The 16868-nt window shown below is 40.5% G+C and overlaps 1 protein-coding gene across 2 annotated transcripts; it reads right to left on the reverse strand.

The window, feature by feature from the left end:
- Nucleotides 1-3333: 3333 nt before the first annotated feature.
- LOC311495457 (uncharacterized protein) lies at nucleotides 3334-16544 on the reverse strand. 2 transcript variants are annotated; one of them, XM_084554898.1, is made up of 6 exons: nucleotides 16399-16544; nucleotides 8891-9244; nucleotides 7205-7418; nucleotides 6143-6210; nucleotides 5719-5844; nucleotides 3334-4618 (listed from the first exon to the last, which is right to left on the reverse strand). In XM_084554898.1, exons 1-6 carry the CDS (start codon nucleotides 16445-16447, stop codon nucleotides 3984-3986), a joined length of 1446 nt encoding a protein of 481 aa, XP_084411024.1. In that variant the 5' UTR covers nucleotides 16448-16544; the 3' UTR covers nucleotides 3334-3983. The 2 variants fall into 2 exon arrangements, with proteins under 2 accessions (XP_084411024.1, XP_084411025.1); XM_084554899.1 differs by lacking the exon at nucleotides 16399-16544 and adding an exon at nucleotides 12600-12683.
- Nucleotides 16545-16868: the final 324 nt, after the last annotated feature.

A 16868-nucleotide genomic window follows, 5' to 3' on the forward strand; every position in this document is an offset into this window, starting at 1 on the left:
TGTTCCCAAACACACAGCAAATGTCCGTCCAGTAATTTTTGGTCTCTTCCAATAAATAGAGGTTTACACGCATATAGATCTGGACGCGCAATATGTCTCCAGCCCTTTTTGGGGGAAAACAAAGAACAGTCACCACTGATTTTTAAATATCAGTACAAAACCACCAAAATTACGATTTTAAAATTAAGAACCAAAGAAACATAAAAATAAAAGCTTAATTTGATCCATCTTCAGTCATGTACATTCCGTTGCATGAAGCAATTATCTCCAACAATCAGAGCCAGTTTTTTGGGAACTAATTCAACTCTACAATGCTCAGATGATGTGTATGACTACATCAGTCTTAACTCTCCTTGCCCATCAACCCATAAATCCCGCCAAAATTTGATAGGCGCAGCACAATCACTTCCCAGCAGAGAGACTCCAGACCAATCAAAATTTGTGGGGAGCTAAAATTGGTGTTCCAGGTTAAAATAGTTACGAGCTGAAGGATGATTAAAGTTTCCTTAACGTTGAGGCCAACAGCTGCATTAATGAGGTTTTATTTTCAGACAGAAGAAGATCTAGCTCCGTCCACACACTATAAAGATTTTTATGCTCTGTAGTCTGGTAGGAAGGGGGGGGGGGTCACCTGCACCCGAAAGGTATATTTTTTTAACCTAGTTTTTTGTAATCCTTAAGGTGTCTAGAAAAGGAATTTTGATGTTCCCCACACAGATTATTGTCCCATATGTGATTTTTTGTATCATCTTTTGTGTCCGTGCCTGATTTTCGGCTGTGAAAAATGAAAACTTTAAATCTACATAGAATCTGAACAATACATCCTACAGACACAATCCACCCCATTTTCTCTTCATCTTTGCATGAGGAATTGATAGATATGAGGATTATGATGATTAGATGATGTATGGTGCATAAAAACTCAAATAAACACCAAAAAATGTAAAAAAACGGTGACATTGGATCACTGGAACTCCTCCCCTATGGACCCTATTGGTATATGTTTTCTAACTTTTGTATTTTTACAGTCTGTAAGATGTCTAGTAAACAAATGTTGATGATCCCCACCTGAAATATTGTCACATGTTGGTCGAAATGAACATCTGCCATAATAAGGAGTTACTATTCAAACCGTTATATTGGTATTATATGTATTGAAACAAATCAGAAAACCACTCATATAGTCAAATATGTGTATATATAGGGTATAACAAATCCCCATTAGAATAAACTGAAATAGAAAAAAGTGATTTTAATCAAAGGTCAAAAGGTCAAGAGCAATGATGTGTATTCATCATACAGCAGGGGCCTCATGTACGAATGTTGCTTAAGTACAAAAACGTTACGTAAGTACTCGCTCACGTAAAAGTTCAGATGTATCAAGAGTGAAATGTCCGGGAATTTTGTACGTGGCTACGCCAACGACGTGGCTGGCGTCAGTAGGTAAGACGTAAGTTCAGATTTAGAAGCATTTCGAAGCACATTTCCTTTGTACATCCCGATTGAACGTACCCGACTCCTCCCTGTCCACGCCCCTTTTAAATATGCAAATCCCTATCCACGCCCCTCTTAAATATGCAACTCCCTGTCCACGCTCATTTTAAATATGTAAATTATATTTAAATTGACTCTGCACCTGAGATTCCCATCTCTGCGCGATCAGAAAACGAAAACATAAGAATGAGTAAGACGGGAAAGAAGAAGAACTTCACACAAATAGAATTGGAGACGCTACTCACTGGAGTGGGGATGCGTAAAATGTGTTCTTTGGCACGCTGCCACAATGGTTACTTGCATTTGCGCATCACGTATGACCTGCACACTGATCGAATGAAAATGTTTCCTGTTGACATTTACAAATTCATGCGATGGCGCTTTTATAGCAATGTGTGTGCAGTCCATAGCTCCGATTACATTCAGAAAACCGTCTCTCGCTGCAAATTGCTCTTTAATGTTGACCTGTTCAGATGCATTGTATGGGAATCTGATATACCTGGCTGACATGCGGATAATTCCGTCCCACGCAGCTTGCATGGACCTGCTCAGGGTCGACCGGCACAGTCCCGATCGGTCGGAGTAATAGTTTTCACATTGGTGACAGTTTCCTGGCATCACCTCTAAGTGTCGCCAAAGGATCGACATCTGTAGAATCCTACTGACGCCAGCCACGTCGTTGGCGTAGCCACGTACAAAATTCCCGGACATTTCACTCTTGATACATCTGAACTTTTACGTGAGCGAGTACTTACGTAACGTTTTTCTACTTAAGCAACGTTCGTACATGAGGCCCCTGCTGTATGATGAATACACATCATTGCTCTTGACCTTTTGACCTTTGATTAAAATCACTTTTTTCTATTTCAGTTTATTCTAATGGGGATTTGTTATACCCTATATATACACATATTTGACTATATGAGTGGTTTTCTGATTTGTTTCAATACATATAATACCAATATAACGGTTTGAATAGTAACTCCTTATTATGGGAGATGTTCATTTCGACCAACATGTGACAATATTTCAGGTGGGGATCATCAACATTTGTTTACTAGACATCTTACAGACTGTAAAAATACAAAAGTTAGAAAACATATACCAATAGGGTCCATAGGGGAGGAGTTCCAGTGATCCAATGTCACCGTTTTTTTACATTTTTTGGTGTTTGAGTTTTTATGCACCATACATCATCTAATCATCATAATCCTCATATCTATCAATTCCTCATGCAAAGATGAAGAGAAAATGGGGTGGATTGTGTCTGTAGGATGTATTGTTCAGATTCTATGTAGATTTAAAGTTTTCATTTTTCACAGCCGAAAATCAGGCACGGACACAAAAGATGATACAAAAAATCACATATGGGACAATAATCTGTGTGGGGAACATCAAAATTCCTTTTCTAGACACCTTAAGGATTACAAAAAACTAGGTTAAAAAAATATACCTTTCGGGTGCAGGTGACCCCCCCCCCCTACCCTACTACTGCTTGTCTCGCTCAGAAACAATTGGTTTGTACAAAAAGGTTACCAAGGCAACCAGAGCCTGGAACATCCACTGGTGACCAATGGTCACCTTTAAAGAGTTGAATGACAAACAAATTGCTTTATGTGGATGGGCGCTAATCAAGGTGCCAATTCTTATTCACATTTATTTTCCCATTTATAGTTAATAAGTGCAGATAGATTAAAATAGAGAAACTGAACAAAGGACAGCAGAACTTGTCATATTGGTCAGTTTGACCAAACGAAATTGCACTTATCATGTCAAAACTGAAAATAAATGTTTGGAAAAGCTGATCAAATGCTCAACATTCAGCAGGGGAAGCACTTTAACTGAAATATGTCTTTATTTGAATTCAGGAAAGAGTGAAATAGCAATACAAAAGTTAAAAAAAAGTTTTTTGTTTTTTTTTACAACATATATAAATGCATCAAACATACAAAGCAGCTTTAAACCCTACATATATACAACAGAAGTGAATATATTAATGCCATTAAAAGGTTGTGTTATCTACATTTGCACCTGTTTACAGGAATATAATTTAATTTTTTTAGAGTGTGCTAGCAAAAGACATTTTCCCTCAAGTTACCCCAGTGAAGCACAAAAAGGCTAAAGTGCAAGATGTAGTGGACAGGTTTGCCCCGAAAACTCAGATTTCAGCCTTGAGAATGAAATCCATTTAAAAAGATGCTCTATATACAAGATGCAGGCAAGAATCATTAGCACCACCATCTTTTGGCCTGTCAAGTGCTGCAGAGAAAAAACCTGCGCCTAAATCAGGTTAGCTTATCATGAACCAAGCCTTCTCAAAAAGGTACTGAATTTCCTATTCATAATCTTTTACTGCGTTTTAACTGATTTTTTAAAAAAAGATCATTTTAAGCTAACAACCGTACAGCATGTCCTCGCTAACGTTAGCAGTATCAATGTATGAGAATGTGTTTGCGTTTGTTTTCTTTTCATTTGAGACTTATAACTCTTCACTCTCCAGGCAACTCTGATAGGGGGCTGTACCGGTTTGAAAGACTTAAGGACGCTCTACGCGGAGGATGAACGCTGAGGAGTTTGCCGTTGTTGTGGCAAAAACTCTGTGAGCGCTCCAAGGGGTGTGGCTTTTTGTTCACTTTGCTGGCTGAGGGAGGATCTTGATGATGCAAAGGGAGAAAAGAGAGACTCCTCATTTGGCTTGTTTGGAATATGTTGCCACTTGCTGGATTGTTGAAGGACATTTGGATGGGAAGATTCTGACCTTGGGGTAGGCCAACAGATTTCTGAGAGTTGCCTGTGGTTGAAACTGTGGGAAGTTGGTTGGGGGGTTTTGGGACGTCAGGTGTGGGTTTCAAAGGACTTCTTCCAGTCACTGGCTTGTTGTGGTGGCAGGCAACAGGACTTATTGGAGATCTGTTCTGGAGTTGGCGGATGATCTCATGTTGCTCGCAAATCTTTGTCTCGCAGTTGGCCACTTGTGTTTTCAGCTTCTCGATGGTGACGTTTAGCTCGTTGTCAGCCTTCACGGCCCTGCTGCTCTGTGGCAGAAGGATCCTTTCTTCAGATTCCCCACTCCTCATACTTTCATCCGATTCTTGGTGCTGGAGCTTTGGTTGTTTATTCTCAGCTGTGCGAATACAAAAATATAAAGATGCGCTGTTAGCAATGCTGATGTTTATTACGACATGGAACTATATTTTCATAGCTTTCGCTGCAGGTTTTATTACATCGAGAAAACATAACACCGAAGCGTCCTAGCTTCCTAGCCTCCCAGCTATTAGTAGCTCTTCGTAGCTCCTTAGCCTCTCAGGAAATAGTAGCTCTTCCAAGCCCCCCAGTTAATAGTAAGTGTTCCTAGCCACCAAGCTAATAGTAGCTCTTCCCAGCTTCCTAGCCTCTCAGGTAATAGTAGCTCTTTCTAGCCTCCCAACTAAAAGTAGCTCTTCTTAGCCTCCCAGCAAATAGTAACTCCTCCTAGCTCCTTTTCTGCCTTGAGACACTTCCTAGCATCCTAGCCTCCCAAGTAACAGTAGCTATTCCAAGCCACCCAGCAAATAGTAGCTCTTCCTAACTTCTAGCTCCCTGTCTTAATATCTGCTAGTATGACAAGCTATTTGTTTTCTCACAGGTGCAGAATTTACTGTATGTACTAGATGGTCATTAGCTGAAGTCTTTGAGGTGTGTTCAAGCACATGACTCAGAAGACATTTTGCACCCTTCAGAATTTTCTACATTTTTCCATTCAAATTACTCAAGGCATCAGTGCTAACCACCACACCACCTTGATATATATTTCTTTTAAATTAGCTCCTGTACCAAGCTGTAAATATGTCTGTTTCTGTCGTACTCATGGAGGTCTGCACTCAGCTGGCCACTTGGAGGTAAACAGCAGAATTATATGATCTGCGTAATGTATTTAAAAGTGTCCTTCATCGGTTTGAAAGTAAAATCTCTTCAGGGGTTTTTGAGGACTTCTTTACTCCTGAAGTGGGCGCTGTTGGATTTCTGAATGTACTGACTGACGGTGTGGCCTCCACACTGCTCTGCTCTACATGTGTCAATGACATTTCCCTGAACGTTTCCTGTCTAAAAAGAGCTCGTCTGCCATCCTGTGGCAGATTGTGGTCACTGCATACTGAGAACGCTCATCTGATCAGTGTGCTGTATAACCAGGCAAGCCCTGGATTAACAATTTTACAGTGTTTACTAACTAAAACCTCAGTTTACCAGATTTGCCACAAGTCTTCCACCGCAAGATGAATCCAAAAATTACAGCTGCCCCTGCGATGGCGATGGCGATGGCAATGGCAATGGTGATGATGATGGGCCACACACAGGAGCACTCACAGTCAGCTGAAAGAACAATAATCATTTAGATATTTTATAAATATCATGTACACCGTCAGAATATGTCTGCATCAGCTGATCTCTTTCAAAGTCTGTGGCTCAGACAGTTGATTAAAACGTGATTCATGACATAGAAACATGTTGCATGCTTTGTGTAAACCTGAAATCTGCAGAACCTGCTTTAAGTATTCCATAAAACATGTTAAATGAGCCATTTTTACAAACACAAATTTCTGTTTGTAGTTTAAATCCCTTCAACCACCACGTGGATAGATAAGGATAGCTGGGTAGCAGCGGCATTTACCTGCTACAAGGATGCAGGTGTCCCTGGTCTGACCGAACTCTGGCTCATGAACTCTGCAGATGACTTTGCTATAAAAAACAAACAAAAAAAAAAACATAATTTATAGTTATAGTTTTTTTAAGTATGTGTGTAATACTCCACTAATAATCAGAATAAAACTGTGTCAGTTAACGTGGGCTGGTGTAAATCTTTGACAATATAATCTCCTAATGACCATGTAAACTCTTGATGTGCTGGTTTCTCTCTGGCTGGAATAAATTCATTCTTTTTGCATCCCATATCAGTTTTTTTTTTAACTTCTTCTTGCATCCCATATCATCCTCCTCGTCTTTTTTCTGTTTGCATCCCATATCCTCTTTTCTTATCTTTTGGCATCCCTTATTTTCTTCTTTGAAATCTTCTTTTGGCATCCCATATCTTCTTCTTTGTTTTCTTCTTTTTGCATCCCATATCTTCTTTGACTTTTTCTTTTTGGATCCCATATCTTCTTCTTTGACTTCTTCTTTTTGCATCCCATATCTTCTTTTCTTATCTTTTGGCATCCCATATCTTCTTCTTTGAATTGTTCTTTTGGCATCCCATATCTTCTTCTTTGTTTTCTTATTTTTTGGCATCCCATATCTTTTTCTTTGACTTCTTCTTTTTGCATCCCATATCTTCTTCGACTTCTTCTTTTTGGATCTCATATCTTCTTCTTCGACTTTTTCTTTTTGCATCTCATATCTTCTTCTTCTTCTTCTTCTTCTCCCCCTAATTTTTCTTTTTATTATTTGATATCTCCATGCCGAAAAAGCAGCAGAACCACTTATGGTATCCTACTAAGTGCTATAGTTATTGACATTTTGATGTAAACACATATGTCTGATCACATCATTTGATTTATTGCCATGGAAACACTGTCACTTCACAGAGGATTCAGGGCTTAAACCTGGGGCTTTTCTGTGCAAACCCTAACCCTGTAAGGGAGAACATGTTACTGCAGTCCCTCTGCAACCCTCTAAGGATAATTGTCTGTGTTCTCTGACATTCTAAAAGTGGTAAGAATCTTAATGGAAGTTTAACCTGCTTCTGTTTCTCTGCAGAGTGACCATCTTTGTCATGTTGTAGCATCCACGCTCATCTTGCTGTCTTTTTGGATCTTCAGCCGTGATCTCGTGTCCATCGGCGTCCAGAAACGTCATCTCCAGCTGTTTCTGTGGCAGCCAGCAGCCGGTCTCACACATGAGAGTCACTGATCCGGGCTCGGCTGAAACCACGTAGAGTTGGGGCTCGGCAGCTGCAAAAGTGAAAAGAAGGATTACACAAAGGCGTGGCCTCTGAACGCTGTGTCCAACACATACGTATATCATCATTTCCTGTTCTGTTTTTGGTTTTGCCCTTTGAAGCCAGAAAGAAATCTGGCTTCTTTTCCCCGAGAAAAAATAAATAAATAAAAAATTGTAAAGGCAGCTATTTTGAAAAATGGCTGCCAAAAGCTACTGACTGCAGAGCATGAATGAATCCACCAGGGGGCAGATGACAAGTCTCCAATTGTTTACAACAGGGTTCTCTGTGAAATATAGCCTCAGTAACTGGTGCAAGAAATATGACTATAAATGACTTTGTGTTAAAGGGTAAGTATGGACAATACTCCAACAAGCCCCCTAGCAGTATAGGGCATCAAATCAAATAAACATTTGATAACAGAATGTGTGAACACATAACTTCAAAGCTGATGTTTTGTGTGTGTGTGTTTTTTTTTCATATTACGTGGGCGCCAGGAAAAGTTAATGACAAACTGGTTGAGCCTCTCAGCCACAGTTTCGACATACATTCCTCTTCTTCTTTCTTCACACGAACAAAACGTGGCATGATTGTTGCTGTTACTGTATCTAAATCTCCTGTTCACACAATAATCAAAACGTTCTGTTTGTGAATTTCTCTAAAAATAGAGAAATACAAGCTACTTTCACAAGGTTACAAGACAAGAATGTAACCTAGATTTTTACTAACCTAAACCCTGCCTCTTAAAACTCAGATCAGTCAGTGCTAAAACCGGTGCAGGTCTCTTTGAAGTGATGATATACACACAAGGATTTAGGCGAGTGTGGCTCTTTAAGTACCCGTGTTCACACCTGGCATTAAAATGTGTTTGAGATCTGATCTCAGTTTGTCTCTCTGTAAATAACCGATGACTTAATTTTAAGCGCAGTAGAATATTACAACAGCAGTTTCTAACGGATCTCTACCTACCGCTGTTTCAGAACCATGAACAGGACTTTGCTGTGTGTGAGTCATGACTTGTCTCTCTCTCATTATTTATTTGTGCCAGTGATTGTAAAATCTCTGTTAATAAATGGAAATAAAGACACTGATGATTTTTGGGGAAATACGTAACATGTGGCTCCTTACACAATGACGTGATCGCACTCATTTGCAGTGATGTTGTTAGTTTATTCTTGTTTAGATTTCGTTCTTCTTTAGTCTTTTAAAAGGCTCTCATTACTAATGAACAGACATCACTGATTCATGTGATCATTTCTAATAGTGGTTGAATGAAAGAGTTAAACTCCTCTTCCACAGATCAGCCCTGTTGAGTAGGTGGTCTTTAATGTGACCCAGGACTCATTGTGTGTTCACACTACCAAAGGAAAGAGGTCACATGTGGAGGTTAATGGACATCGACACTTCTGATCAGATTGCCCAGAATGGATGTTAAAGCAAGGTCTAAGAATCAGCTTTATAAAAAATAAAGTTGAATGGACGTACCCACAAGAAGCTCCACTTTTGTAATAGCCCTCCTGGATTGGTAGTTCTTGAGATTTTTGCATGTATATATTCCCGCATCTGAAAGCTTCAGGCTGGAGATCCTCAAAGAGACGTTCCAGTCTTTCAGTTCTCTCATCATGCCGCTTGCCCTGTAGTCAAATTCAGGACTCTTATCTACATAGCTTTCATGGTTTTGCCGATAGATGAAGACCAACGTTGGATCCGGGCCTTCCTTTGACCACTCGAATTCTGGAGATTCCTCATGGTTAACAACGTCAAAACTGCAGGGTAGAATGGCATGACCGCCAGCAAAGGCTTGGACCCTCTCTAGTTGACCATCTACGGAAGACACGCCTGCAAACAAATACATAAAATAAGTTTATGTAGAGGTTATGCAATAAAAAAAAACAGACAAACGCCTTTCAACATAAAACAGAACAACTTAACAGCACCACGAACTTCAAAAATGAAAAATGAATCAATGACTTTGATGGAGGTTCATCACAGGGTTGTGTTCAATGGTTTTGGTTGTGTACCTAATAAACTTACAACACTTTGCGATATAAACACACTTCCCCAGATATGTAAAGATGGGGTAACCCTTGTGCCGTCACCTATATGTTCCTTTAAGAGTCATTCTGAAGCTCAGTGTGGTGTCTTGGCCGTCCCCCAACTTGGCAGCACCTGCCAATAATTTAAACAGATGCTTAAAATAAAAAATGTCCTTGTACAGTTGCTGTGGAAGGAGATATTTGCTGTAGAGACCAAAACTAGTGGAAATTAGTGGAAGTACACGTAAAGTAAAGCTACGGAAAAAATGGTTGGTTTGGCATTTTGTGTTTTGTGGTGCCAGAAGTGACCATATTTGTGACAGGATGGTGGAGCTACAGACAAGCTGAAATCTTATCAGAATATGAGTCTGCATCTGGATTAGTCCTCAAACTAATCAGAGGGACCATTAAAAAATAAAAAAAAAAATAAAAAAGGAGTTGGCCTTGCTTCCAGGTTCCAGACATTTTCCCCCTCAACTGTAAATGTTGAAACAGCGCCACTGCTCCATTGACCCCTACACTGTGGCCAAAACCTGGTACTGCAGTTTCTTTTAAGTTGGAAGACTTCATTCTAGCTATTCTTCAGGCCTTTCACAGTAATTTTTGATTTAACTGACAACTATTAAATAATAAATAGTGGGATGATTTTAGCCTTTATGCTAAGGTCTAGAAACAAAAAATATGTAAGAATCTAATGTCTTTGCAAAAAGTGGAAAGCTTAAAACGACAAGTTGTGTTTTTCACCTTCACCTCTTGAGCAATCTTGTTCTCTTCCGTGCCCAGAGCAGAGTGTCATAAACACCGCCTCATAAAGGGGCAGGCCTGCAACTTCCGGAGCACCACTGCCCCATTGACCCTCCCCTACACTGTGGCCAACGTTGGTACTGCAGCTCTTTTATGTTGGGAGATTTTATTCCTGCCAGGCTTCAGGCCTTTCATGATTATTTTCATTTGAACTGATTACTATTGAAACATAAAATAGTGGCAAAGTTTTAGCCTTTGGTGTAAGGTCTAGAAACATGGATCAACAAGTGTGTAAGAATCTACTGTCTTTGCAAAAAGTTGAAAGCCAAAAATGACAAGTTGGGTTTTCACGCTGGTCTTCCCTCCACCTCTTATGCAATGTTGTTCTTCTCCCTGCCCTGAACCGAGAGCAGAGAGCAAACGTACAGTAAAAGCTGCCTCACATGACTCTTCCATACATGGGCAGGCCTGCAACTTCCGGATGTAATCAGTAGGGGAAAGAAAAAAAGAAAAAAATCTCATGACTCACATTTGTGCAGCCCTTTTTTTTTTATTAGTATCTTCCATGAATAAGCACAATAGATAGGGCTGTGTGTGTGGCTGACAGCCAAAAGAGTCTTTATTCAAGTTCTCAGTTTACCATGCAGACAAAACCTCACGGTCATTAGCATTGTTAGCGGTGACCGAACCACACAGTTAAGTTATTATGACACCATTTGTAGATCATTATTATTTGTCATCGAGTTTATGTCAGAAACACTTGAACATGCGTTAGCGGTCCCCATAGTAGTAGTAACAACTAACTGTAGAGGAATAAAACTAATTCAGCCGACATGTGACAAATTGACTTCACACCACTTTTGCCTTGAATTCTAAGAAACCCAGGAGACTCTGAAACATTCAGACTCTGCAAAAGAACTAATGACACGTATCCAGCGCCTGAAAGCGGCCTAACGTGGCGCTGCTGCGGAAATGTTAAACCTCAAATGTCCTTTAAGAAGAAATGTAAATACGGTTAAATTCCTGTATCCCTCTGATACTCCCGGCTCACACCCTGGTTTCACTGCAACCTGAACAGGTGGTGCCCGACTTCATCAGCCTTTAATTACGACTGGTAAAAAAAAATAAATAACGTACATACACCTGCTGCCTCTCTTCCCAAAATATTAGGTACACTGCTGAATGCAGTCTAACCAGCCCTTCGTGGCTGTTCTTATGTCTAAAGTCTAATGGAGGATCACTGTGGAGCATGGAGTTTGTGGTGCTGTTGAACTGGACTGAATTGTGGAGACGATACATATTTCAGAACAAGCTGTGAAGTCTCTCTCTCTCTCTCTCGGGGGAAGCTCACACACGTTTAAGACGAATGAAAAGCACTTCAAAATGACAGGAATACGCCCCAGTGCAGTAGTACTACTAAGTGAAAAGACAGTGGAACAGTTTACTGAGTTATTTTTAGCACAAGCCTTTGTGAAAAATTAGAGCAGCGTGTACCTTGTGTGATGTTCCTTTTGCTTAAATGAATTAAAAACAAACCGACAGCAAAAGCTGCTTCAAAAACTGCAACTTTTTAAACCAGCTAAAAGTCCGGATCAGTCATCACAAAGAAAAGCAGGACAGTTGTTGATATCTCGACTGTGAGTGCGTCACAGATTCAGTTCAGAATGTGGGTCGCACGTGTTTTGACAAGTGTCCCATGAATCTAGGAATTGTTTTGTTTTGTTGTTTTTTTCACTGTGGGTCCAGATTCATGGAACAACCAAAATCTGTATCGTTATGTTCAGCCTGACTCCGGAGATATGTTCAGTTTATATTGTTGTTGTTTCCAGATCTGAATCAGGAGGTGTAGACGGAGCCCAGACATTTGATTCAGCTACAATCTCAATAGCGACGGAATACCCTGCAGTACTGGGGGACTCCATGTGGCACGTTAATTATTAATCCGTGTTCTTGGAATAACTTCTTTGACAATATTGTAATCAAAAAGAAAAACAAAAGGCTCACGCTCACTTTTTTCTATCAGCTGGATCGCTCTGACTGAAGCTAGTAATCTGATCAACAATCAGAGTTTGACGCAGGCAGACTGCGTCCCGGTAAACCCCTGGAAGTAGCTCTGACTTCGGGTTTGCAAACATTTCAGCTCTCACCCAACAGCATGAATAACTTTTTACCTACCAGTTAGTTTGTAATCTGTTATTAAAATGATAGATTTTTAATATTAACAATATTAATAACGATATAAAGTGATAAAAAGTGATAAACCGGTCAGGTTGGCCCACAGTGGCGGTGCGCGCGAGTGCAGCGGCTCAGGACCAACCCTCCATGTCTGACCATGCAATCTCGTTATATGATACTTGTATGATATAATGACAAGTAAAGGCTCTTTATCTTTATCTTTTTAAATTCATTCATACCTGGACAGGAGATCAGACCAGCAAGCAGGGGCAGAAGACGAAGATTCATCACCAAAGCACTGAAGTTATTGTTATTTGTTTTTTTTTATTTTTCCAGTTTTTATTGAAATAGATTCCAAGTTTCAGGAGACTACTCCAGAGACTACTCCTAAACCGGTCAGTGGAGCAGACTGATTCATTCACTTTTTCAGGAGGGCTGGGCTCTCTCGTGGTGTGTTCAAGATAAGGGGGAAAAAAAAAAACAAACAGCAAAAAGCTGCTCAACATACACAGCTATTTGAAGCTTCTCTTTATTTATATTTTTTCGTATGTTTTTTTGTTGTTTTTTATTACAGCACAAAACTGTCAGGTTTAATAAAATGCAATGAATAATATATAAAAGCCTTACGTAGCAGCAGGCGTTTCTTGTCACGTGACTCCACATGTCAAACTATCTTTGCGTGGGCGTTAGTTCAGATCTGGAAATTCCAAGGATTTTTTATTTTTTTCCCCCCAATGTAGCACAAGTAGTGTTGTAGTGTGGAAGAGGAACCCCAAAAAAGCAGAACACATTCAAGGTCCAGGGCCCCGAAAGTAACTAGAGTCACTTTAATCATAAACCAACCAGAGGAGCTGCGAACATGAGGCTGGAGAAAATTCAGTCCAACTTTAGGAGTGATGCAATGCAAAGAGTTTGGCGCAGACTCTGTCCCGTTTAATAAACTTGAGGAAGTGACTCAGACGTCAATTTGCAAACACTGCAGCTCTCATTTCGATTATAAATTCACGTGTATCCAGTAGCAGTTTTAGGCACGGGCGAACCGGGTCGCCGCCCGGGACGGCAGTTCTTCATGACACAAGGGGGGCGGCACGAGCACTTGGAAAAAAATGAATGAATAAATCTGCACCGCTACATGGTTTTCTATTATCTGTCATATCTATGTGGGGATACTGTCGCCCCGTGGGTCTCTCAGAGAGGAGAAGAGCAACAGAAGGAAAAACATTGTCATCCCCTATGTGGCTGGAGTGTACGAGAAACTCAGGAGAACTTTCAGAAATCACTGCATTCCAGTTTATTTCAAACCAGAGAATACACTTAGGCAAAGACTGGTCCACCCTACAGACAAAACACCCAGGCAAAAACAGAGTACTGTGGTGTACGCTGTTCAGTGCACTGAGGGGTGTACAGACTTATATATTGGGAAAACCAAACCAAACAAACATGTCAGACTGGAAAACCCTTCTCTGAACAGAGGAGGTGGACTGAGATTTAATCTGCCATCTGTTTATATGATCATAGTGCTCCACTGGCTGCATGAGATACGCTTTTTTTTTTTTTTTTTGACATTATACATCTCTGAACATTCCTGTGAAGGGTCATGGGGGTCTGCTGGAGCCTATCCCAGCTGATGCAAACTCCACACAGAAAGGACCCAGTTGGCCCATGGATTTGAACCCGGGACTTTCTCGCTGTGAGACATCAACGCTAACCACCTCGCAACTGTGCCGCCCAAATCTCTAATCACTGTGGCCAACGTTGGTACTGCAGCTCTCTAAAGTTGGGAGATTTTCATTTGAACTGATTCCTATTAAAACATAAAATAGTGGCAAAGTTTTAGCCTTCGGTGCAAGGTCTAGAAACGTGGATCAACAAGCGTGTAAGAATCTACTGTCGTTGCAAAAAGTTGAAAGCCAAAAATGACAAGTTGGGTTTTCACGCTTGTCTCCCCTCCACCTCTTACGCAATCTTGTTCTTCTCCCTGCCCTGAACCGAGAGCAGAGGGCAAACTTATAGTAAACGTTGCCTCACATGACTCTCCCATACATCTCCCACACATGGGCAGGCCTGCAACTTCCGGAAAAAAATAATAAACTCTCATGACTCACATTTGTGCAGCCCTTTTTTTTTTTTTTTTAATCTGTATCTTCCACGGCACTAGAAGAAGCACAATAGATAGGGCTGTGTGTGTGGCTGACAGCCAAAAGAGTCTTTATTCAAGTTCTCAGTTTACCGTGCAGATAAAACGCAGTAAATGAAACATGAAGTGCTTCTCCACCTCACGGTCATGAGCATTGTTAGCGGTGACTGAACCACACAGTTAAGTTATTCTTACACCATTTTCGCACCGCTTTTGCCTTGAATTCTAAGAAACCCAGGAGACTCTGAAACATTCAGACTCTGCAAAAGAACTAATGACACGTACCCAGCGCCTGAAAGCGGCCTAACGTGGCGCTGCTGCAGAAATGTTAAGCCTCAAATGTCCTTTAAGAATAAATGTAAATACAGTTAAATTCCTGTATCCCTCTGATACTCCCGGCTCACACCCTGGTTTCACTGCAACCTGAAAAGGTGGTGCCCGACTTCATCAGCCTTTAATTACTACTGGTAAAAAAAAATAACGTACGTACACCTGCTGTCTCTCTTCCCAAAATATTAGGTACACTGCTGAATGCAGTCTAACCAGCCCTCCGTGGCTGTTCTTATGTCTAAAGTCTAATGGAGGATCACTGTGGAGCATGGAGTTTGTGGTGCTGTTGAACTGGACTGAATTGGGGAGACGATACCTATTTTGGAACAAGCTGAAGTTATTTATTCATTTATGTATCTCCGTCCTGACATCTGTTGGATACTTGTGTCCGGGACGATTGTTAACGTGAGATGATGATAAATGTGTTCTAATACAACAGCCCTAACAGCTAAATGCTCCCTCGTGACTTTTCTAATGTTAAACTGATGGAGAAACGACGTCAGGAAGGTGGTGGTTCACCTGGACGGTCGCTGTGGAGGATGGGGTTTGTGGTGCTGTTGAACTGGACTGAGTTGTGGAGACGATACATATTTCAGAACAAGCTGTGAAGTCTCTCTCTCTCTCGGGGGAAGCTCACACACGTTTAAGACATGAATGAAAAGCACGGCAAAATAACAGGAACACGCCCCAGTGCAGTAGTACTACTACTAAGTGAGCTCACTTACTGCACTGGGGCAGTAGTACAGTAGAGCAGCTGACTGAGTTATTTTTAGCGAAAGCCTTTGTGAAAAATTAGAGCAGCGTGTACCTTGTGTGATGTTCCTTTTCCTTAAATGAATTAAAAACAAACGGAAAGCAAAAGCTTCTTCAAAAACTGCAACTTTGAAACCGGCTAAAAGTCTGGATCAGTCACCACGAAGAAAAGCAGGACAGCTGTGGGTCCAGATTCATGGAACAACCAAAATATGAATAATCACAAAGCAGGACACGTGCATTTATGAAATAATAATAATACTAATAATAAAACAAAGCGAGCATGCACCATTCAGGCTGACTCCAGAGATATGTTCAGTTTATATTGTTGTCGTTTCCAGATCTGAATCAGGAGGTGTAGACGGAGCCCAGACATTTGATTCAGCCACAATCTCAATAGCAACAGAATACCCTACCGAATTGGGGGACTCTAAACGCATCACCATGAGGCACGTTAATCCGGGGTCTCATTATAACTTCTTTGGTCTCATTATAACTCTAAACGCATCACCATGAGGCACGTTAATCCGGGGTCTCATTATAACTTCTTTGACACAAAAAGAAAAACAAAACGTTCACTTTTTTTCTATCGGCTGGATCGTGTTTGATTTGCTCTGACTGAAGCGATCAGGGTTTGACGCAGACGGTGAACTCCAGGAAGTGGCTCTGACATTTCAAACTCTCACCCAACAGCATGAATAACCTTTTACTTACCAGTTAGTTTGTAATCTGTTATTAAAACGATAGATTTTTAAACAATATTACAATATTAATAATAATACAATTAATGATTAAAAAAGTGATAAATTCATTCATACCTGGACAGGAGATCAGACCGGCAAGCAGGGGCAGAAGAAGAAGACTCATCACCAAAGCACCGAAGTTATTGTTATTTAATTTTATTTTTTCAGTTTTTAATGAAATAGATACCAAGTTAAAGGAGACTACTCCAGAGACTACTCCTGAACCGGTCAGTGGAGCAGACTGATTCATTCACCTTTTCGGGAAGGCTTGTCTCTCTGCTGGTGTGTTCAAGATCACTATGGGGAAAAATAAACAAACAACAAAAAGTTGCTCAACATACACAGCTATTTGAAGCAAAGACTTTTCTTTATTCATATTTTGTATGTTTTGTTTTTTGTTATTACAACACAAATACACAAAACTGACAGGTTTAATAAAATTGCAATGAATACTATATGAACGCATTATGTAGCAGCAGGTGTTTCTTAATTCCAACAGTCAGAATGGACACGTGAACTCAACATGTGTTAGTTCAGATCTGGAA

Source organism: Chelon labrosus (genome assembly GCF_963514085.1).
Source record: "Chelon labrosus genome assembly, chromosome: 1".
NCBI classification, from domain to species: Eukaryota; Metazoa; Chordata; class Actinopteri; order Mugiliformes; family Mugilidae; genus Chelon; species Chelon labrosus.

Coding starts and splice junctions, on each gene's coding strand:
- LOC311495457 (XM_084554898.1), bottom strand. CDS start 16,447: ATGAGTCTTCTTCTTCTGCCCCTGCTTGCCGGTCTGATCTCCTGTCCA. Junction 9,245..16,398: donor CGGTCTGATCTCCTGTCCAG/GTATGAATGAAT, acceptor ATTTGTTTGCAG/GCGTGTCTTCCGTAGATGGT. Junction 6,211..7,204: donor CTGCAGAGAAACAGAAGCAG/GTTAAACTTCCA, acceptor TGTTTTTTATAG/CAAAGTCATCTGCAGAGTTC.